Raw genomic sequence first — 23,840 nt, forward strand, 5'->3', positions numbered from 1 at the left:
ACCAGGCACGATAGTTTTGAAAGGTTTATAACCTTTTATGGTTATTTAGGCCAGAATTCTAGACCCCTTCATTGCTTCCATCACGTGTGGTTGGAGTCGAGTACAAGCCGCGTTTAAAACGCAGTAAATTTATGGATATGGATTTTCGGTCTAAAGGAATGTAGTTGAAAAAGTTACATCAGGTCAAGTATGACAATTTCAAATCGTAACATACGTATTGGAGAAGAAGGTCCCTGTTGAAATTTACAATTTACTAATGTGGCACCGGATTGACGTTAATATTTCGATTTGAAATTAAACTGCAACGTTTACTGGCACGAACAGTGATTAACTTTAATCCAATGTCGAGTCAGTTAACTTGAAAATTTACACCGTAACCACGCAAGATTTGGATTTTGTAAAATTATTCACGTTTTTAAGGTTTTTATAAAGATAAGATACCACATTTGAATATACTGGCTCATGTACACTTCTCATGCGAAACAACAAACAAAGGTGGTAGCTCACAAACAAAGCTTGCCACTTGCATAGTTCAACATAGTAGAACAATTTCGAGAATTGCTTAGCAGCTTACGTGCAGTCTCACGATTACATTGTTAGTGCCGCATGGAACTCATTTGCAAGACTCTTTTCTTGATGTGTTTTTACACGAATTTGACATATTATATTCCTTAAAAAGAGTTCTTTCTCCGATGCGAATAGCTCAAGATACAAATTCTTTAAACATCGTTACTGGTTCTCCTTATATTGTACACACATCTCTGAACTCAATCAATATATCAATTCTATAAATACGACTATCCCTTTCTGCAACGCTTAGTGAAGACGAGATTAGAAGAGTAAAAGTTTAGCTAGAGATTTTACATATTCAAATTGGCACCTGTTTTATAATAATGCAGTGAGAAAGCGTGTGTGATCAGAACTATATTAATAAAGTTTCACACATACATTTGTGTCACACAAAGTGTCGTGCCAGTTTTCTATCTTAGACACCTGTGAATTAAACAATGATAATAATAATGATATGTGTTATATAAAGTTTGAATGGGCTTCAAGGTTAGTCTCTGAAACCTTTGCCCTTAATATAAGTAAGCTCGTAGTCGCAGTATCGTTTCCGACTACATCAGTTATCGATACACTAAAATGAACCTTAAAACTCGGGTATTAAAGTCGTCTACTCTGTGCTGTTTTACAAGCTTTTACTCAATTTGCCATGTTAGTGTAAAAGTGTGTGGGCTTAAATCTTCATATGAATTTTATACCAGCTGATTGAACTGAAATTTTGTAAAACGAATAGTTTGTTAAGCAACGCATGGCAGCAAATTGACATTTAAAAAACAATCAAGTATTTTATATGCCCTCCGTTTATATTGGTATCAAATAAAGGGCTTGCTGAGAAGAATATTGAAAGCTTGTTTGTATAAAAAAATATAGTATTTTTTGATTCAGAAGTATGGAAACTCGGTGAAATTAGATACTTTAAATATACCTGAAGACCGAAAATGACTACGATTATGACTCGTACTAAAAGTACTGGTTCCATACAGTTAAATCGCAAGATCTACTTAAATTGTAAATTTTAATTATGGTTAGTGATATTTATTGCTTTTTTTGCAATTCTAATGAACGATGCGATGTGTGTAAATAAAAAAAAATTAGGATGAAAATGATATACTCCTTTTCTGCAAATAACATTGTGAGAGCGATGTCTTTGACCGCCAATTCGGTTGGTGTTGACAAATCTAATATTATGTATGTATGCTAGGCGCAGATAAATTCTTAAGAGGATAGTATAAGCGCAATTCCCCATACCATACGTTTTCTCCTATACCGTACTTATCTAATACCTCTAGAGCAGTCTTTTTTAAAATTACAATCTATTTAAAAAGCGTATGACTAGAAAATCTGACCAATAATTCACCTTTTTTTACCGCCATGTTCAGAGGACTTTAAAGACGAATATGAAAGTGAAGTATGTGACATGTAATGGAAAAGCCACTAAGAAATATTTACTAAAGATGACGGCGCTGTAGTATCTTGACATTCGTAAAACATCACGTTACTTCAAAGCCTTTGTTTAACTTTTTTAATCTCTCTCTCCCTCCTTTGCTAGGCAAAAAAATGGAGAGCGAGAAAGACATGGAAGGGGGCGGAACGGTCAAAGCAAACTGGCCACGACAGCTTAGAAATCCCGCAATTTTTAATAAATATATATATATATTTATAACTTAGAAATTTATTTTCTGTGTTGCAATTGCAATATTTTATATATTATTATTTTTATATTACTCCTGTCAATTTACTTTAGCCGTAAATCCGTGATACAATAGGCGCAGCCATAACTCTTCACAAAATAGTTTTAAAACATTTACAGTAGCATTTGTATAAACAAATAGGATAGTCAGTATAAACGTATCACAATTATGTTTAAACCGTGTACAGTTAAATTATTACATAGGTACTTATATTTATTATTTAATTTAATTAGTCTTTATATTTTCCTTATGTCGTCATATTTTGTTTGTAATATAAATAAGTATTACCTATGTGAAATCATTATTTCTTCTTTCAAGAATGAAATTTTACGTAATATTTACTTTTGTTTATTCCGAGCCTGACTTAATTTTATTTATTGGCATCAAACCACTAACCACTGTAAAATTATGTAAAGAACTGGTTTTTAATACTTATATTATTTTTAAAGGCGAGCGAGTATACCCCAAAACTTCACTCTGGGTTAAGTGCTGACCTTATTTTGAACTCTGCCATTTAGTAAATACTTCCGAATGTGTTTTTTTTTAACTTTTAAACTCCATATCAAATTGATAATACCATCTCACTCAGGCGACTCACACTTGTCCATTGGGGTGCTGTAATTATTTATTTACGATCAAATATCGTTATTTGACAAATGTCATGTTTTTTGCTTAATTACCTACTTAAGTTTGATGTGAGATTCAGATAATTGGTTGTTATTAGATATATTTTTACTGTGTTTGCTCTTCATTATACGTAAATTGAAGCCCGTAAATTTAAAATATAACATAGACAATGGTGCTAATTCGATTGTATAGAAAGTCCTAAATTGATTTGCCGCTCTAAATCTACTTTTTAATTAAATGTCATTTCTTGCGAAACCATTTTCATCGATGGTTACAGAAAATTTAGGATTAGGGAGATTTTTAGAACATATCCCACTTTTAATACTAAAGCTGTAGGTACGGGTTGCAAATGATGACTTAGGATCTGTAACATGGTAGCACTATCAGCCTTATAAGAAAGCTCACTCTATAGCCGAGGAAGTGTAAACAACGTAAACAATTCTGTAATGAAGAAATACGAAGGAATATGCTTCAACGGTGAAGGAAAACATCGTAGGGAAACCTGCATGCCTGTGAGATCTCCATAATCTCAAAGGCGTGTGGAGTCACTGGGCCAGCGTGGTGGACTACGTCAAAATTTCCGAAAACTCATCGAGTTGCGAAGCTACTGACAACAGGACTGATGGATGTTGGGGTCCCAAAGTGGTAGAAATTGCTTTCGATTCCTCACTAGGTTGTCAGAAGCTTTGTATTGTGGTACTAGTAAACTCATCGGCGATGAGGCCAGTAGGTGGTAGCCTTCAAAGTTTGAAACACCATCGCAAAGTTGTCCGTCTATCTCGATTCTGGATTCTAAATATGTTTCGTATAGGGTACGCTTTACCATCCAACCGCGAGCCGAAGTGCTTCACTTCCTCATTTTTGGATTGTATCCACAATCCAAAAATGTGTGCATTTATAAATAAAAAAATAAAACATTCTGGTCATTAAAACTGTGCCCTAGTTTATACAGCCGAATTTGCACCACATTTCGCTCAGATATCGTTTTTTTAAATTCAAAACGCCTTCTAGTCAATAGTCGTCCCTTTGTGCTTATTAGCGCTGCCCGTGAATTTATTAATTTAATCATTTAGATAAGGTAGATAAAGCTTAATTTGCTGTAATTCGCAACACTGCAGTTATTATGAGATTTGCACGATCGCAATCGTAGAATTATGTTAAAGTAAAGCGGACCTTACAGTCCTTGTTCAAAAGATCAAGTTGGCCTGCAATTGTACAACATAGTTAACACTATAGAATTTTTGTAAAATACAAGTCACTTGTGCAGAATGTGTGGGTTTAAAATAGGTACAATACGGTCCATTTTAATTTTATTATGTATTAATACAAAAAACTACTACGATTGTGAATTATCAAATTTCAAGGTTACTTCATGTTAATGCTACGTCTATGCAGTATGCATGCTGCATAAGTGAAACTTCTTTGAATTATCTTCTTACTTGATATCGAAATCAGGTGGGGTCACCTCAGCTGCCCTTCTTTTTCTAACAGGTTTTAGACGTTGGGTTTTACTAACGTTTCCCCAACGTGCACCGCGTTCAAACTTAACCTTTTCACACCTTAAAGAAGTTTCACTTCATGAATAAACAATAAAAACCTGTAGGATTTGGACCCGCATCTTCCTGTTTGTTAATCGAGCCTGAGAGCTCTGCCAATTTAAAGTTTGTGAATCAAATATAGCATGTTGTAATACTGTAATCGTTATATGGTTTAAGGTAGTTAAACAGTACAAAACTCACGACGTAGATATAATTACAATGATTTGTAAATAGCATTAGTTATATTGTCCTTATTACATTGTTTGATCATACGTTAACGTTTGTAGCAATTTTAATAATTAATGATTGAAAATCAGAGTCTGGTGATAACCGTATGTGACACGATTGTTGGAAAAGTGGTCAGTTATAAAATAAGCAAGTGGAGACACGGAGAAAGGGTTTTTATTTACTTCTCCGTTCAGAGGTATAACCTGGGCCAGGAAGAAACTATCTTAAACGGCGCAGTTCTCCCTGATAAGGTAACCGTGAATTCTAATAAAAAGTTTGTTTTTGAACGGTAACCCAGTTAATGCATTATACAGCTGTGTTCCTCATTGCAACACGCTCATGGTTGCCAATATGTCGCCGCTCACGCTCGCTCGTTTCACTTGTTGCGAGTCAGTTAGGTCGCCATCTCGAACGTGTCATCACCATTGGCAAGTTGAAACAAAGAGCCTAATCTTTTCGCCCATAATCAATGCTAGCATATCCTCTTTCCAAGAATGCCCACTACATCTAGATCCTTTATTAAAACAATGATTACTTCGGCGCAGTGAAACTTTTCTTAAACAATAGATTGCGAGCGCGGCGCTACTGCCTGTCACTGTATATGGCCATTTTATCTGTTGTATTACCGGTTGTTTTTATGTAAATCATATATTTTTTGTGGGGTTGACACAATACCACCGGCTTGCAACTATCAGCAAATTTTTACGATTTGGAGCGCTGCATTATATGTCTTATTAGGCCCAGCAATTTATTCGCTGAAAGGTCAGAGACCAAACTACTGGGTCGATTGGAATGTAAAATCTAATTCCTAAAAGATAAAAAGGTCGTATGGGATAGTAATATTATAATCATTGTAGTAAATAAAAATGATCTCATTATAATTTTAAAAGAACCAATTGTGTACCTAAAGGTATGTCTAATAATATATTGATTAAACTATCACTAATAAATGTACTTGTGGGTTCCGTAGAAGAAAGTTTTCTAAAGGTCGTCATTGAAGCACGCCGCACCGTTTAGCGTATTACGTAAGTACATAGCGTTCGCCACTCCAAGGGCTGGTCGTGTTTCGTACATGATATGCTTTACTTTCACACATGTCTGCATTACAACTGCACTAGCTGCAAAATTGTAGTTTACAGCTTCATGATGTTCGTGCAGTTCATATGCAGTCACTGGCTGCATACAACTGTCATTTTGCAGCTGGCGAACCGTTCTAATGCAGCCTGTCCTTGCAGACACTTGTGGTGAAAGTTTGCAATGTTATTGTCGACGAGTACGGCAGAACACAGCAATTTTATCTTCACATGATACAGATTTCAAAGTGTGATCGACCCGGAAATTCTCATTTGATGTCTTGGAATCAATCTATAAACATTGAAATCTGTGACTGGTTATCCCTAGTTCATAATGAATTTAATAGCTACGTATGAACTGATGTTCGGGGTAGTGATAAAATGCTCTGATTAGCGCAGACATTTAAATTATAACATGTGTTTGGATTTTGTCTGGCACTGGCTTGTTTCTACACGCGAACGTTGTCGTTGTTGAAAAACTGTCTATAGCACGTTGGAAAGTGCCGTTGCTATGCAATACAAAAGTTATTTTAACTTTAATATGGGGCAGCTATTTCATTAATCATCAGGAGCTGCCTGAAAACAAGCGGCCCAGGAGCGTGGATTTTGGAACTCTCTACAAAAGACCTATGTCCAGCAGTGGACTTCAATCGGTTGAAGTGATGATGATATCATTAAAAGACACTAGTTTTAATTGTGTCTTGATTACAAATTTTAATGGACAAGGGAAACGTGTTATCAAGGGCGATCTTTACGTTGATTTTTTGTTTATTAAATTGTATTTAGAAATGTTGTTAAAGGCTGTGAAATGTGAGAGTTAATAATTTAATCTAAAATAAGTAGTATTGCATATTAAAATGTTCTTTGGTTACAACTTTTTTAAGTTTGCTTTTGTTTAGTAACAGCAATCGGACTGAATAGTGACTACGGAACTCTGTACTAACTTATGTTAGTATTCATCTGCAAGGGGGGTATGTGCATTTTTAATCACGTTAAATGCTTTTGTATTTAAGCTAATATGTAATTATTTCTTAGACAGTATTAAATTTGAATTACGAAGTTTAATTTGTTTGATTTGTCTTAACACTCGTTCGTTGCCTGCCACAGTAATCAATGTATCTACCTTTACAGATCGAACCGCAAAATAACCTTTTACGCTTTGTAGTCTATTTCTAAACATTGGAAACTGTAACTTGTCAGTACTAATAACATAATAATGACGTTCGGTCGAGGAGGTTGAAAACATACAGGTACTAGTAGAATTGCACGGTAATGCAATTAACGACAAGGCTGAAGACTTTGAAGCAGGCCCCTCCGCTCTAATCTCTCACAAAACAGAAAATTTTTAAAGATTGTTAAACTATAAAATGGTGTTGGAAAAGAGCAATCTGCTGAGTTTCTTTCCGGCTCATCTCAGTGGAATCTGCCTTCCGAACCGGTGTTAGAGCCACTACAAACAGACTTGACGTTTCAAAAGTGCTTATAAACTAGGTCTACTTGAAATAAATGAATTTTGAGTTGAACTGTACTTCGAATTTTATGATGAAACAATACTATAATTATTATTCAAGCTATCTAGTGTATGTTGCTCTGTTTCTTATTAGCTAAGAAGGCCTAGTTTATAAGCAATTTCTATTAAAAATGCTTATAAACCTTGATGTAAATGAATTTTGAATGCAAACCGTATTGTTTAAACGCCGTTATTTGCATTGCGTATTTTTTGCGACTACTCTGCGGTCTTCCAGCGATAATGTTTTCTGTGCAGGTTTTAAGAATGGTTAACCTAATGCTATAGCCAGAACACAACTCAAATTCGAATTTTCATAAAATAATGGTTGCTAAATTTGAAAAAGTACCTAATAGATGACTGAGAAAATGGAATAACATGCCTTAAAATAGAGTAGTAACTTTAAATTTCGGAATTCAATTCTTTCTGACATTACAGTCCACCCCTACAATGAGTTAAGAAGATTCAGTAATAAAAGATCTTTTGAATTATATAATCAGTTTAATTATTTAGAAGTTAATAATACATGTTGGTAAATTGATATAACAAACTACCGTAGAAATATGGATTTATATTATGAAATTCGGTTACACTTAGAAAGCTTTAACATTAAGTCACTAATAAGGATTCAAACCGATTTTAACCAGCATACTTAAAGGCAAGCAGTTTAGCTTCGTCTATTTAGATGCCACGTCTGATTAGAAAACAATTGTATTTTACATTTAAATTTGAGTTCAGTAATAATCAATCGATACATCTTTGACTGAGATCTTTGTTATAAAGATGATTTCATAGGTTTAGAATGTCTTGAAAATTCAGTATGTTTTCATTCATTCATTTTTCGTAATCGTCACGTAGCTTGCAGGAGGTTCTAAATGTGAAGAATTTATATATAAAAATTTGCAAAATTTCAGCAGAATAGTATTTTTATGGAACAGTCTGATTTTAGTTCTGATTTATATCAAAATATAAAATAAGGTAAAAATTTTCACTCTATATACATCTGCGCCAATTATTATAATAATGTTCTCACTCTTCAGATTCCTGCCAAGTAATATTATGAGCCATGATTCGGTTGATTCAGAATGCTGTCAAGTATGATAACAAAAAAATATACCTACACTTGGCCTCAGTAGGTACTCTATTGCTATATATTAAAATCATAAAAGACTTGTCTTAAGTCACTGGCTTCATACAGAATGTACAAGAAAATAATCAGACATATTGATAAAAAATTATAAAGGTACCTAAAAATACAGAAACAGACATCAGAAAATAATTTTCGATACTAACATAAAAATACAATATAATACCATAATTAATTTGGTAACAACATTTTTTGTAAGACATTGTGAACCTCACTTTCTTGTGATTTACCTATATTGTGCAGAAATGATGAACATCCTGTATAATTTAAAATTAATTGAAAATATATCGTAGTTTAAACATAATATAAAAATTAATCTAATTGGGCAAAATCGGCAAAAATTGTACATCTAGTTACTAAATATATTCGGCTGCACTCGAAAGCTGTCAATTTAGTTAGGCATATTTTTTAGACTTTAACAAATAAAAACGCTACTCGGGTTCCTTTACCAAACGAGCTGCAAGGCTGTGGAACGCTCTGCCTGACGAAATTCAGCGCTCTCAATCTTTAGCGATTTTTTAATCCCGTGTAAGGAAATATTATCTGTTGTTATTCGTTTGTGACTTATTTTTTGTATATTTAGATATGTATTATGCTTATCTTTATTTTACTAGCTATTGGTGTGTTTGTGTTATTGCTATCTCCCGCCTCTTAAGTGTCTCACTGGCTCTGTTCGAAAAGGTAGCCTGGAAGAGATCACTATTAGTAATAAGGCCGCCTTTCGCTTTTTACCTATGTTTATTTTGTCCTGTAGGTACATTATATCCTTTTTTATGCAATATAGTTATTTAAATTAAATTGAACGATATTTTGGTGGTAAATTTTTCAATTGTTTTGTAAGTTCTTAGTACATTTAAGTTACAAGAAACACCTGTTCTAGTTGAGTAGTTCAGCGGCAGCGGCAATCAAGGCCGGCTGTTAACTATTAATCGTAATATGTACATTTCTTTGTTACCTTACTCATGTAAACAATTTTTCGTTACTTTTTTATGTTATGTATTTTAAAATATAAAATAAACTCATATCCACTCAAATAAAAATTTTTATACACGCTTTATATGTATCTATTTATTATAATTTTTAATTTTATATTTTTATTCACAAGAGTGAGTTTGAATTAGTTTATTAATTATAATTATAGTTTAAATATAATAGTAACCTTAGATTTCCGTTATTAAATAAATTTTAAAGTCGGTTTCAAGTAACACAAAAAAGTATTTGTATACCGTTTTTTTTATTTCGCTATTAGTATACCTAGTACCAAGGAAGGTATTTAGTCTTTTTTACATTATCCTTTGTACTGAAAAAGAAACGAAGAAAATCATAGATACGTTACATGACAAGGAAAAGATAACGTAGGTAAGGTAAGATAGGTAAGAAGAAAATTCTAGCTATAATATAGTTGTAAACGTTTTAGATAGGTAACAAAAGTATTGAATGAGAATTAAGTGGTGGTAGTAACATATTATGACACAACTAAATTCCCATTCGCCTGTCTAGAGTGCCTAGAGTGTTAACGATTAGATATACTACTTGCTAAGGGACCGGGCCCTTATGCCAGTTATTCACTAACGACGAACAAGGCAATGCCTAAATAATTAACGCCTAATCTAAGGAGTTTCCTAGAAATACATCAACCGCGCAACAATACCTACGTGAAGCGTTTTTTTCCATACATATTTCCTCAATCATTAGGCATTCTATTCAGGTTATGCCAAGGTTTAGTGAAAACGTGCATTATTTTTACCATTTATGCCTACCTACATTTTATATCAATGCAGGGAATCTGTGACAAATTGACAGTTCTTGTATGACATGATCTCAAAACTTTCTTCATAAGTGAGCCTTTTCTCATTTTGATTCCGTGGTTATACTACAAAAATGTGCAATTTTCTGCAGAAAAATGTATTCATCAAAACTTCTTAGCTACACTTTGCGAGGTCTTGACAGTTTACACATTAAGGATAACAGCTTAACTAAAATGGCCACCGAATCGAATCACACTTAATTTTTCTCCATGAACATAAGGCACCGTGAGCGAGTGGCTCCCAGATAAGGGATTTAGATACAAGCATAACATTTGAAAACTAGGTATATATCATAATAAAAGTCCACCCTAAAAGAGAAATTAATATCGTATGTTTAGTGAAATTAGGACATTAAAAATCGGAATACGTAGTAATGAACTTTTTTTATAAAACAACCCTTTAAAAACTAAACAATTTTACCCCTCTATAGACACTTTATATCTAGTGTAGTTGCTATAAATATATATTTTGATCCATTTTGTATTTACAGGGATTACTTTCTTCATCTCTTTCTAATATCCAGAGGCATTGTTGTCATTATTTTATTGGTTTAAGAAATAGCTGCGGCGCGCGGAGCCGAATCGCTTGCTTTTAATGAACGATGTAATTGAAGCCAAATGTGATTCTACTCGGCGACCTAATGAACGCTACACTTAAACAATGGCACTACGTTAAGCTTATACTTTAAATCAGCCATAACGTGCACCAAGGCTTCAGCAGCCTGGTTCGGGCGGCACAATGCCATTTGTGTATTGATACTCGAATGGAGCGTGGAGGAAACTCTAAATCCCTATATCTTAACAGAGAGGAGTTTCCAAGCTGATTAAGATGCTCGAATGTCAAAAATGATGTCTACCTACACTTATGAGGTACCATTTAATGTATTTCGAGACAGTGCGTCACATGGCAAGTACAGGTGCGTACCTAGCTGGACGCCGATCTCCGCTCACATATATTTTATATTATAATCAATTTAAATTATCTACAGTGCAGGCTGTTAAGGTGGAAATACATTTCTAAAACGCGACGTGATGTCATCTTACATGTACCATGCGTATATGCAACACGGAATGCCACCAGTAATTCCTGCAGATGTGTCACGTTACAATAATAATAATCCTTTGGCAATTCAAAGGCATTTAAAAAAAAGTTTAAAATAAATGTTTGTGCAAGTATTTGGATATCGAGCGGCAATACTAAAATATGGATTTTTAGGAAGGTATCTTCTGAGTATTGAGGCACTGTAATGTCAAAGTAAAATAAACCTGCTGCAAGGTGTCTTATACCTCTAGAACGTCTGTACATTCCACGCGAGTGCCCCCAGTATAAACTTAGGAATAAAAACCTGTAGTATGAAAATACTGACTTTAAAAGTCAGATATTCAATACTACATCGATATATAAATAGATAAGGAGAATTAGATACTCACTGGGTCAAAAATAAACGCTATCCTTTTCACAATGTTCCCTGTAAAACGGGCAGTATTAATTTAAGATCTGTAGATTTGTGTACAAGAGAATTGGCACCAATATAATGCATCTATATGATGGCTAAATTATGATAGTTCAAACTATCGATGATAAATAAATTGGCTTAAAACGAGTTTATTTATAAGATCACGGAGCGTTTTAAATTATATATCCACCCTAACATTGTACATTATATTTCAAAACATATCTTATATTTGAATTGTGATTTTTCCTAATAAGAACGTTGTACAATTACAAAAACCTTGAAAAAGTTACGTGAATATAATATTTAAAATATTTCATTACTATATTACACTTTACAAGGTGAAGCGTTTTTATTACTCGCACTAAGTACATATAAATTAATATAAGGATAATGTTATAACCAGTAGATATGTCTGATACAAGTTCAAATGTACGTAAATAAGTATTATATTACTTCTCACTTGTCTTATAACGTAAACAATATTTTCTTTACTTTTTAGTTCAAAGTATGTATAAAATTAAAACAACAACAACGAACTATACTAATAAAAATTATACACGAGAAGGTACTTAAGGGAATCTCTTTTTATTTTATTATCATTAAGATGAATCTTAACACGTGTTATACTATTAAAAAGATAACTACGGTAAAACGTAATAATAGTTTACCATAAAAGACAAGGAAACAAATATAATAACTAAATAATAACGTTACGTCAATCTTAAATTATGGTTCGGTATTTATACATTACAAGTTTTCAAGTTGGCTTGGCTTCCGGTTTCTTCTCTTCATCTTTGAACAGCAGTGGAATCATGCCGAGGAAACAGCCCAGTGTGATGCCCAGTACTCGACCCTAGACAAATTAAATAGGTTAGATGATAGTCATCTTTGTGGACCTAATTTATTTACCATTTTTCCTAACAGCTGTTAACCGGTGTTGACCTCTCATTTCCGATGAGACGAGCAGTTGGTATTTTGTTGAAAAAAATTGTGAATGGAAAACTGTATGGGCCCTGCTCGTGCAAATTCCTAGCTGGTTTCCTTAACAATAACCATTTATCTAAATCGAGTTTAAGCGATTTGTTTCAAATATCTTATGTGTAATAACAACTTTGCAAATGACCATGCATTAATAAGACTCAGAAAATAAAGTGAGACATCAGCAGTGGTACAATCCAATCAGAAGTGTGGGTACAAATTCTACACGGATAATAATTGGTTATGGCGTGATACCACAGCAGCAGGGCTAGCACGGGCAGGTGACAAAAATTATATCGCCGGACAAGGGATATAATTAACGTGTCCACCTGCTAAAGCACGGTAACATGGATTTCATTTTCGACTCTGGCTTATCGCAGTTAGCGTTGGTTTGTATGATGCATATTTATAATTCCATCACGAAGTGAACCGATGTCGCGCCGGGAACTCACCAGGTTGGAGAAGCGGCGGCTCACGGGCATGTCGAGCTGCACGGGCGACAGCGCGGGCGCGCCCAGCCCCAGCAGCACGGCGGCGCGCTCCACGTAGTACGACGAGCCGATGCCGATCACGTCGCTGAACGTGTTGCCCAGCGCCGCCGCCGCCATCGTCGACAGCGTGATGTACGCGCTCATGCTGCTCTCGATGCTGTCGCCCTGGTGGAACGTCATCGTTTTGTTGCCGTGAATAGTGCGTGGGTTAGGAAATAGGGACTTCCTCACACTTTATCTATCATAAACCTGATTATTTTACACAAGATAGAAAAATGAATGTTAAAATGTAAAGTGTTGATGTTGGAAAAGAGCAACTGCTGAGTTTCTTGCCGGCTTCTTCTCGGTAGAATCTGCCTTCCGAACCGGTGGTAGAGTCACTACACACGCACAGACTTGACCTTTCAAAAGTGCTTGTATTAGGCCTACTTGAAAAAAATTTTTGAATTTTATTGCTTATATTCGATAATATCAACAAAACATAGTTTGTATACTCATTGATAATATATTCATAGTCCTTTAAAAATAGAATAATGGCCTTTACCAGATTCTCAGAGAAAAAGCGAGTGCTTATAAGTCTTGTTTCAATTGATTAAATAAAAGAGCAACGGTAGAGTTTCTTGCCAGTGGTCTCTGCCGAAGACAGCATTTCGAACTGGTCATTTTAAGATAACAAAGTAAGTTACATAAATTATAGAGAAGCTAAATAGTATAAGAGTCGGCCCAGCTGTTTCTTAGCCCTCTCGGGTTAAAGAGTACAGACACACAACACTGCTCTAATGCAGGTGGGTTATTACTTTGATAGTATGTCATCAGTAAGAAAGAATAATATTCATGAAAATAAAGTATACTTGCTAAGAAACAAGGTATTTATCTTCAATAATACTATTTAGTTAATGATATGATCTGAATGCCATCCTGTACATTGCTAGTCTTTAAGTTAATAGCTGGTTACATCATATTTTCATCCCGTCAACTTGCCTATATTCTTCAGACACGGTTCTGTACCCTTAGTATAAAATGTTTACGCTCGTATACGGAATTGATTTGTTCGTTCGGGTTACTCATTTATTATTTTGTTCGTAGTTGTTTTCTGTGAATTATTTCACTGTGAGTTATCTATACATCTAAATTTTACCATTCTTGAAGTTTGGACGGTTGTTTTTAAGAAACAGTGTAACATTACAGGTTATTACACGATTTGAACTACAAATAAGTACGTGAAACTAACTGAAGCCTGGCCTGAGATGGCCTATCACGGACATTTTCGTTAAATTATATCATTGAAACTTCATTCAAATTTTCCAGTTCTTTGCATCTTATATTATCGTGATTAGTCAGAGAGTTAGTGGTATTTCGCTGTTGTACCTGAGATTAGCTGGTAAAATATGTGTCGTAGGTCTGAGAGCGAGCTCTTCCCGAAACGCCGCGCCGCCAGTCCGCGCACCTATCGATCGCTAACCGGCACTTGGCGGCTCCCAATGTTTTGTTTTCTCCGTTATGCCAATTTCAGTTCTATTCTACCGTCAATTGAGCTGGATGTTAATCGTTGCCATATCTGACCGCTTCGCCGCCGCTTGTCACCTGGTAAAGGCGTAGCCACACGGTAGCGGGAAGCGATACAACTTATAGCATTTTAATTATTTTTTTAATTTACTTTAGCGATATTGTTACTAAATGAAAAGCTACTGCTTGATCCCACTTGATGGTAAGTGAAGGTTTACGCTAAGGCGGAAATTTCTAATGATAAGAACATGTAACGGAGCTTTAATTAGCTTGTTAAGGACAGTAAATAGCTGCGACTAAAGTGTTCGGATCATCGGGACCTACTACTGATAATGCTAGTGCGTTAACCGCTGCGCCAGAGGTTAGCGGACTGCAGACAGAGGTCAGCTGATTTTGCTCATCGAATCATCGAATGCGTTTATCTTAGCAAAAATACCATAGCGCGATTAGCAACTTCATGCGTTGCAGCTGTAATACGTGCTTATATTCATTTTTAGCGCGCACACTCCCCACGTCATCTGTCGTGATTTTGGTAAATTTTTACTACAACGACTATGTTACTGCGTGAAGGCGCCAATGGAAGGTACCGTAGGAGTGTATTGCAATGCAAAGCGATGCTGTCAGTCAGTGTGTGCTTTCCTCATTTGCTTTACCCTACAGACACAGTGCGCGCGCAATTTCAAAGCAATCAATATACGTGATACGTGTAGATACGCGACCTCGGTCTACGTTGTAGAAGGGCGTTCTTACGTCTGTACGAGAATCATTCAAGAGATCCTGGCCACGAAATAGCGCTCCCTGACATGTCGAGCAAGGTGTCGCGCGAGACGCTGTACGAATGCGTCAACGCTGTACTCCAGTTTGCCAAGGACAAGAAGCGTAACTTCTTGGAGACGGTGGAACTCCAGATCGCTCTAAAGAACTATGACACGCAGAAGGACAAGCGGTTCGCCGGTTCCATCCGGCTCAAGTACGTCACGAGGCCGAATATGCAGGTGTGCGTGCTAGGTGACCAGCAGCACTGCGACGAAGCTAAGGTCCTCAACGTGCCCTGCATGGACGCCGAGGCTTTGAAGAAGCTGAACAAGAACAAGAAGATGGTCAAGAAACTGGCCAAGAAGTATGATGCATTCCTCGCCTCGGAGTCCCTCATCAAGCAGATCCCACGTCTCCTGGGCCCCGGGCTGAACAAGGCGGGCAAGTTCCCCAGTCCGCTATCCCACCAGGAGTCCATGTCGCAGAAGATCGACGAAGTGAAGGCGACTGTAAAGTTCCAGATGAAGAAAGTGCTCTGTCTATCAGTGGCGGTCGGCAACGTTGACATGGCCGCCGATGAGCTCGCTCAGAATGTGCATTTGTCGGTCAACTTCTTGGTGTCCCTGTTGAAGAAGCACTGGCAGAACGTCCGGTCGCTGCACATTAAATCCACCATGGGACCATCCCAGAGATTGTACTAATTATATACTATTTTTAATTATGTGTCCAGTGACGTAAGTTTCATATACCTATGCATAAAACAGTGCATACTTTACCCTTAGATAGGTTTAGGGTCCATAGATAGGTTTTAAAAATAAACAATAAATAAGAAAGCGCCATCTAATTAAATTTACTATATGAAGTTCGCGCGATAAAAGGTTAGGCACCATTAATTAAACATAAGATATTTTTACAATAGAATTTAAATCTCAAGTAGCTACTACTAGTTATATCCAGGTAGACGTTTACATCGTCAGGCAATTATTTATCAATTGAAATAAACGGCTCTTAGGACTCGTATGTAAATAAGCATGGTTAAAAATGCATATCTTATTTAGTTGGGTGTTCCTACACTGTGTGGCATATAATTGAGTGCGTGTATTTACCCGATTTGCATTGTTCCGCATGAATGTCTGTGCTTATTTGCACGGAATTTGAATTTTATTGATTTATTGGTATTTTAGTGGTTTTACCGCCTTAATTTTTTATTTAAATATTATAATTAACGTATTTAAATACCTACCTTATTGCTTATACTTATAATATTAACCCACCAAAAAACCAGCTAAAGGTTGAGAAGTAACAGGCGGGTGCGCGAGATAACTTTATATTGCAGACTTCATTTTGCGAACGATCCCTGTTCGGTCGGATTATATTTTCTTGTGGCCGTTCAAGACAAAATAATGCCGTATTACTTAATGACAAACTTCGAGGTTTGTAGTAATTTATGAATACAATATGAGATGGCGCTAAACAAATAATCACAAGTTTGTATTTTCAAAAAATAAGTAAACCAATCAAAAGTTGTTCAAATTATGGTAAATCATATAAGTTTACCAGGTGCTCATTGGAAACTGAAAAAATAAAATTGTTTTTATTTAGTGTTCATTTATCAAAATGTAATATTTTTTTTATTTTAATCATCATCATCGGAAACCTATTAATGTCCCATCGCTAGGCGCAGGCGTCCTCTCCCATGGAAGAGAGGGTTTTTAGAGCATTCAATTTATCCGTTTCACACTACATAAATGATATAATCGCCTTCTTCGTATTAAATCATTGAAAAAAAAAATTAAAGTACCTATGTACTGCGCAGGTCTATCGTCAGGGGGCTCTTTACGTATGCGAATTGCGATCTACAAGGTAACAATGCGGCAGTGGCGTGCACTTGCATAAAAACATAGTATGTAACTTCCCCTATAAGTAAATTTTGTAAAACCCTTCTATATTATTCGTTTTGAATTGTTTCTGTTTCACGCTCTACCATTACGAAGAAACCCTGAGCACGCCTGCTCACGTATCATTATCATCAAAACATTAATAAATCGATATTTTTTAATAAAATGCATTGTTTCTTTTTTCAAATCCATGCTATTATGTAAGCTATATGTACTAAAATATGGCAGAGCTAGTAAAAATACTTACAGGGCAGATTTTTTAAACTTGATAGTCATATCTTTGTCTAGTGAGTACTATTTGATTAGGGATTGATAAGATAATTTGAATTACTTCTAAGACAAATAAACTGTTTATTTAATAAAATAACGCGTTTCACTGTTAGGTTATAATAGCAAAACTAATTATTTTCAATATTACAGAGCGGCCTGATATTTTACCGGGAACAAAAAAAAATATGGGCATAGACGAAAGGTTTCTGCGAGATTAAAAAAAAATAGACGTAATGGCAGATTGTGTCGGGAAAAGCTATCTTAATATCTATATTTACGCGTATATAATTCATATTATACTATTTAAATTAAAAATAATTAAATAGAGGAAGTTGAAATATGTAAGGGTCCAAAACCATATTTGTAAGTGTTATGCCCGTTTTCACTAACCAAGAAAAAGACAATGCAAAGACAATGGTGGAAGTAACACCTAATCTAAGGAGATTCCCAGAATGAATGAATACAGTTTTATTGTACACCACATAAAAATACAGGAAAAATTATAAATAACTAGTTTACACGATAACGAATTAAGCGGCCTTATCGCTACATAGCAATATCTTCCAAGCAACCGATGCCGTTAAACACAGCGAGATGTATCTCGTATTGAGCTGTGGTGGTGTGGTGGTGCATATAAATATATATACACATATATATATATACCAATATATTTATACTTAAATACTATACATATTTGACGGCCGACTGCGCAGTGGGCAGCGACCCTGCTTTCTGAGTCCAAGGCCGTGGGTTCGATTCCTACAACTGGAAAATGTTTGTGTGATGAACATAAAGTTTTTCAGTGTCTGGGTGTTTATCTGTATATTATAAGTATTTATCTATATTATTCATAAAAATATTCATCAGTCATCTTAGTAGCCATAACACAAGCTACGCTTAGTTTGGGGCTAGATGGCGATGTGTGTATTGTCGTAGTATATTTATTTAAAAAAATATATACATGATAAACTTATACACAATGTTATATATACATACTCATAGAATAGAATAGAATAGAAAAACTTTATTGCAACACAACACAATAGGAAAAATGCAAGGAAAACAGTAATAGTACTTAGTGCTAGGGTGCAAAGGCGGCCTTATCACTAACAGTGATCTTTTAAAGGCAACCTGAGCGTACGAAGCCGATAAAAAAGTGGAAAGTGGATGGTGCATAAAGTATATTCCAAAATAAACTTTAAATAAACTTACATGAACATATATACTACATTTACATATTAACTACAAAGATATTTATTATAATTATATATTTATGCTATTATAAACTAACATAATACTCAATTACATCGATAAGTTACCATTTTTTAAACGATGTTTAAACAGGTGTTGGTTGAATGGTTTCGGAATGACGTATATCCCAGCTGACGTATTACCCATTTTCATAATTAGTATCTATATATCTATATAATGTATATCTATCCAATGAATATATATATTTTTTACTTTTATCAATAAAGAAGAACAATTTTGCCTATCCCCAAACAAAACAAGAGAATAGGCATTATTAAGGTTCCGAAGATTCGGACAAAAAATGATCTTTAACAAGTTTTTTAAAGTTGCTCATCGACTGTGCCTTTCGGATTTCAAGAGGCAAGGCATTACAAAGCTTAACAGCCTGAATAGTGAAAGACTGGTGAAATTATTATTTTAGATTTTCACTAGGCAACTTATATAACGTCACTTGTCTATGATACTTGCCATAAGTTGCCTTTTTTTGTATTTGTATTATAATAATTTTAATTTTTGGTATGGATTTAAGGTATATAATATGAAAAAAAATTAATTCATCCATTAAATGTCAGTTTACGAGTTCCTTAAACATTTCGCCTTGAGATGGCGCCTTACGTCGTTAGTCAAGTTTTTGTCTCCAAGCTAAATCATAAGCCATCTGATTTAAGTGCAATGATGAGTGATGAATATTTTATGAATAACATACATAAATACTAATATACATAAGATAATATGCTTATAAAAACCCAGCCACTGAAAAATTCATGTTCATCAGACAAACATTTTCCAGTTATGGGAATTGAACACACAGCCCTGGACTCGGAAAGCAGGATTGCTGACCACTGTGGCAATCGTCCGTCATATCCCAGGTATATTTGATACACAGGATTAAGATATTTGCTTAGGATATTTTTATCTCGAAAAACAGGTTAGGAATGAGGAATGAAAACTAATCTACTTACTATAATAAAAAATATTCACTTACAGCAATAATCATGATGAAATTGTCCAAGAAGCCAAAGCCAATGAAGGGTATTGAGTTTGCTAGTGACACTACAACAAACAAAGTAATATACGCAAACATATCAGTTATAACTAAAATAAAATATTTACAATTTGAAAACCCATTAAATTACATTAATATTACAATTCGTAATTTCTCAAAGCTAGCCCATAATTGTTTTATAAGTTGGAGCTCTCGGTTTTAGTCCCTGGATATTGAGGAATTTATAATTTAAGAGTTTTTTCCAGTCAGGACTGGTGGGACACTAGTGGCTTAACTTGTTACCACCCTACCAACAAAGACTTGGGCCAACTAAATGGCCTTTTAAATGGAATGCCATCTAGTTCATATTTTTATGAGACTGCTGAAAAAGATCCTGACTCATCATACTAAAATCAAAAAGGTTATTTCAGTGATAGCACCTTCAATGTAAGATTACACAAACTATTATAATTCAGGTTTGCTAAGCTTTTGTAATAAGGCTACTAGTAGTTCTATTTACAATACACAAAATTAAAACCATTTGCAAAATAAGCTCAATTCTTTGGGATTTTGGACACCAGGCTTATTTTATGATTAAATTACTATGTGTCCTACTGGATAGTAGTGTAACTTATTGTAAACTTACAGTGGAATAGCTCTTTAGTGGTTGGCCTTGGAACACTTGCAGCTGTAATGAATAGAATTAAGCTTTTAAGCTTGTTGTTACAAATCTCATTCATTTACCAATAAAACCTCAGCTTACCATATTTTTTCTTTAACCAGTCCTCTGGAACAGGGCAGTAACAACCTGTGGGGTCTACATCACCTAATGTGGGTACTTTGCTAGGTCTACCAAGCTTGGACCTCCACCGTTGACCTGCCAATTTATCTGAAAAATGTTGAACAAAATTGAGCATCAAACAGTTTTAACATGCTAATTTACACTTTCTTTATTCTTTCTGAGGTTGGTGTACTTTAGTTTGCTCATTGTGTTGGAGTAAATTTGACCCAAGATGTCAATTCTTTTAAAATAACTTACACCTGATTGCTATTTCTAACTAAGAGTCACACTGCATAACTTAAGCCTGTTGACCTGCACTAGAGCATTACATTTTGTTTAAGCTTCATCCCTGTGTCTTTGAGGGGAAGTCTGTGCCCAGCAGTTTGGCATTAATCCGGCTGATGACAAACTACATTCAATGGTTTAAATTATAACTACAATGTTACCTTCAAATTCCTCTTTAATCCTATTTGATGAGTATTCTTGTAAAGCACTAAACAACATTTTTCGCTCCTCATCGTTTAAACGCAAGACGAGTTCGTTCGCATGCACTTTCGTGAGCGGCCCTGATATTTGAGTCGGTTCCTCGAAGTCCTTCGAGGTGGGGCCGAGGCCTAAATTTCTGATACTTGTTATGAGAGGGCAAAATCTTCTATAATTTCCAAATCCCACTGAGGCGCTGTATCGTACGTGCAACTTAATAGGTTTTTTTTGACAGCAAACATTCACAGTTAGTGCAGGAAGCTTACACACCCTTCTCATAATTTGCACTGATTTCATAATTTCTAAAAGTCTTCGACTCAAAACAAACAAACACGAAAAATTATAAATTCATCATCCGATTATTTTTAGCATTGACAAATGAATTGACAATGACAATATTATTTTACATCTGATTTTGACATTTGACTGCGAGTACGTTTCGTGTTACGAAATGAATCTCCTTACTTGGACAGTGCTAAGGTAAAAATGTGTTAAAAAAATAAAAAAGTTTTTACAGGGACATAATCTTTAGATCCTTAATCCAATTAAACACACTTTCAATATTATTAAAATACACACTAAGATTTCTTATATATTAGTAAACGTTTATTTATTATGATTTCTGAAACAGATCGTAAAGACAGTGTCAGAAAAATTATGTCATACTTTTTTGACATACGTCAAAGTTATATGAAAATTGAAAACACTGAAAAACAATACAGAATTGATGTGATTTTGTAATCTTTTTCAGACAAACAGAATGCTGTGTTTGAGCACCAGGATTACAAATTCAATTCCGAAAAGTTTATGCATATAGTGAATCTTTTTTTAAAGAAGACTATTTCTCGTCAATGTGAAAGTGCGCGTTTGTAAATAAGTAAAACACCGACAAGAGTTTAAACGACCATGCACGATGTTGGAAGGTCTGGTGGCATGGGTACTGAACAACTACCTGGGGAAATATGTGGAGAACCTCAACACGGATCAGCTCAGCGTTGCATTGTTATCGGGTACTCATACAGACTTTATTATAATGATCGGTCATAATCCAGATTTGCCGCTTCAATTCAAATACATCACGCTAATTTAGATTTCTCTTCTTCTATTACTTATAAATTATGTTTAAGTACTTAAAACTAATTATTTTCTTAGGTAAAAAAATACAGTACTTGTAGTAGTTGTAATATTAAATACAGGTTGATGGTCAACTAATAGAATTCACAAATAACAAAGGTGCTACATATTTAAGATGTATGTAACAACACATTAAAGGAAATTCTGAAAACTGATATTGATATTTTGTAAATAGTTTTGGGTCTTAAATATAAACATGGAATAACTTCAGAAAACTTCAAATGCAATGTACTGCTTACTACTTCAACTGAGAGCACTAGAAAGATTTCTTAACCTCACTGGAGATTTTACACAGACAACTGCACTATAAATTATATAGGCCAGGCTCCATTTCCATACAAGCTTTTTGATATTGCTGATTAGAGAGAAATAAAATTCAAAATTCATTTATCTCAAGCATTTTAGAAATTTCAAGTCAGTCAGTTAGGAAGCCAGATTCTACTAAGAAGAAGTTGGCAACAAACGCAGCAGTGGCTCTCTTACAACATCATCATTTTAACAATATTTATTCTGCAAGAGATGAAATTGGCCAGTGTGTTTCCAAGCAACATTGTCTATAGTAAATTATCAATTGTATAGTATTCAGTGGCATTAAATGTGTTTTGTTTAGCAACATGCCAATGATTGTGGTTAAAGAATATATAAATATCTAAATAACAATCATATTTTTAGTATAAGTGTGATTTTGTAACACAATCTTCCACAGGCAAAGTAGAGCTAGAAAACCTACCACTGAAGAAAGATGCACTACGCCATTTGGGTCTTCCCATTGAAGTGAAGGCAGGGTTCATCGGCAAGGTGCAGCTGCAGGTGCCAGTTCGGCAGATACGCTCTGCACCATGGCTTATAGCCATAGAGAAGCTCTACCTAGTGGCAGCTCCTGTCAATCTAGATGAGGTAGCTATTTGTTACAGTTTATAAAAGGCTGAGAAGCTTTTTATGATTGATGTATTGTTTTGTGATGTTGTCCTGCCTTTAATAAATTCTCAGTAAATTTATTCTATAGGTGTGTAACTCTGTTACTAAGAGAGTCTGTTTTTGATTAAGAGAAGTGCCCATGATTTCTTTTGTTCCCTGCAGTTGAGAAGTGTGGAGAAAAAGTTTGAGAAGAACAAAGTGAAAGTCTAAAAATTTGAATTCAAGTTCAGTTCTGTAAATTTAGAGCAAATTTTGATCTAAAATTGTTGTAATAAAATTTACCAATGTGAAAGATATTATTTTAAGAGAAAAAGTATATGATTATCAAGTTTATCTTATCAAATAACATTCTTGTTTGTTACATATTTATCCTTAGAAATGATTTAATCATTCCGAACCCAATATTTATATCCAAATATTGCATAACATATACAAAGAATCAATCTTTTACCTTGAGTAGGAACTTGTGTTCAGATAAGATTGCTTGTCAAATATTGTAAAGAATGACATGATTATGTTAACTGGTAATAACTAATTTCTTGTTTCTAGTAAGCATTGATAATTATAATGCTAAAATAATATTAACATTTTCTACATATGTGTGTTTCACTTTCTGCTAGTTTATATATCAAACATATACAATTTAGAAACTGGCATAAAATGCAATTAAATTGTGTGACTCCTTAACCCACTAATGTGTATTGCAACTATCATGCTTAGAGTTAGTTCAGAGCCCTTCCTTACTAGCGG

At 34.7% G+C, this 23,840-nt stretch overlaps 3 protein-coding genes across 3 annotated transcripts in view; 2 read left to right on the forward strand and 1 right to left on the reverse strand.

Moving 5' to 3' along the window:
* Positions 1 to 12,184: 12,184 nt before the first annotated feature.
* Positions 12,185 to 21,402, reverse strand: LOC120624610. Its single transcript, XM_039891254.1, has 6 exons — positions 21,002 to 21,402; positions 20,538 to 20,663; positions 20,421 to 20,462; positions 19,775 to 19,842; positions 13,070 to 13,273; positions 12,185 to 12,492 (listed from the first exon to the last, which is right to left on the reverse strand). The coding sequence occupies exons 1-6, from the start codon at positions 21,333 to 21,335 to the stop codon at positions 12,397 to 12,399; spliced, it is 870 nt and encodes a 289-aa protein (XP_039747188.1). The 5' UTR covers positions 21,336 to 21,402; the 3' UTR covers positions 12,185 to 12,396.
* On the forward strand, positions 15,192 to 17,662 carry LOC120624611 (60S ribosomal protein L10a-like). Its single transcript, XM_039891255.1, has one exon. It carries the CDS (start codon positions 15,418 to 15,420, stop codon positions 16,069 to 16,071), a length of 654 nt encoding a protein of 217 aa, XP_039747189.1. The 5' UTR covers positions 15,192 to 15,417; the 3' UTR covers positions 16,072 to 17,662.
* Positions 21,403 to 21,735: 333 nt separating the features above from the next.
* The window catches only part of LOC120624324 (vacuolar protein sorting-associated protein 13D), a 52,502-nt gene continuing 50,397 nt past the window's right edge, over positions 21,736 to 23,840 (forward strand). Inside the window, exons 1-2 of the mRNA XM_039890788.1 lie at positions 21,736 to 22,048; positions 22,879 to 23,069. Coding sequence (XP_039746722.1) covers positions 21,952 to 22,048; positions 22,879 to 23,069 — 288 coding nt within the window. The 5' untranslated portion in view covers positions 21,736 to 21,951. The remainder of the gene's footprint in view (positions 22,049 to 22,878; positions 23,070 to 23,840) is intronic.

This window comes from Pararge aegeria, chromosome 6 (genome assembly GCF_905163445.1).
Source record: "Pararge aegeria chromosome 6, ilParAegt1.1, whole genome shotgun sequence".
NCBI lineage: Eukaryota > Metazoa > Arthropoda > Insecta > Lepidoptera > Nymphalidae > Pararge > Pararge aegeria.

What these genes read in the sequence shown, in the direction of transcription:
- LOC120624610 (XM_039891254.1), bottom strand. Translation starts at nt 21,335, where the DNA reads ATGAAATCAGTGCAAATTATGAGAAGGGTGTGTAAGCTTCCTGCACTA. An exon ending in GATTAAAGAGGAATTTGAAG is followed by an intron (nt 20,664 to 21,001) that starts GTAACATTGTAG and finishes AACATTTTTCAG; the next exon opens with ATAAATTGGCAGGTCAACGG. An exon ending in GCCGCCGCTTCTCCAACCTG is followed by an intron (nt 12,493 to 13,069) that starts GTGAGTTCCCGG and finishes TAATTTGTCTAG; the next exon opens with GGTCGAGTACTGGGCATCAC.
- LOC120624611 (XM_039891255.1), top strand. Translation starts at nt 15,418, where the DNA reads ATGTCGAGCAAGGTGTCGCGCGAGACGCTGTACGAATGCGTCAACGCT.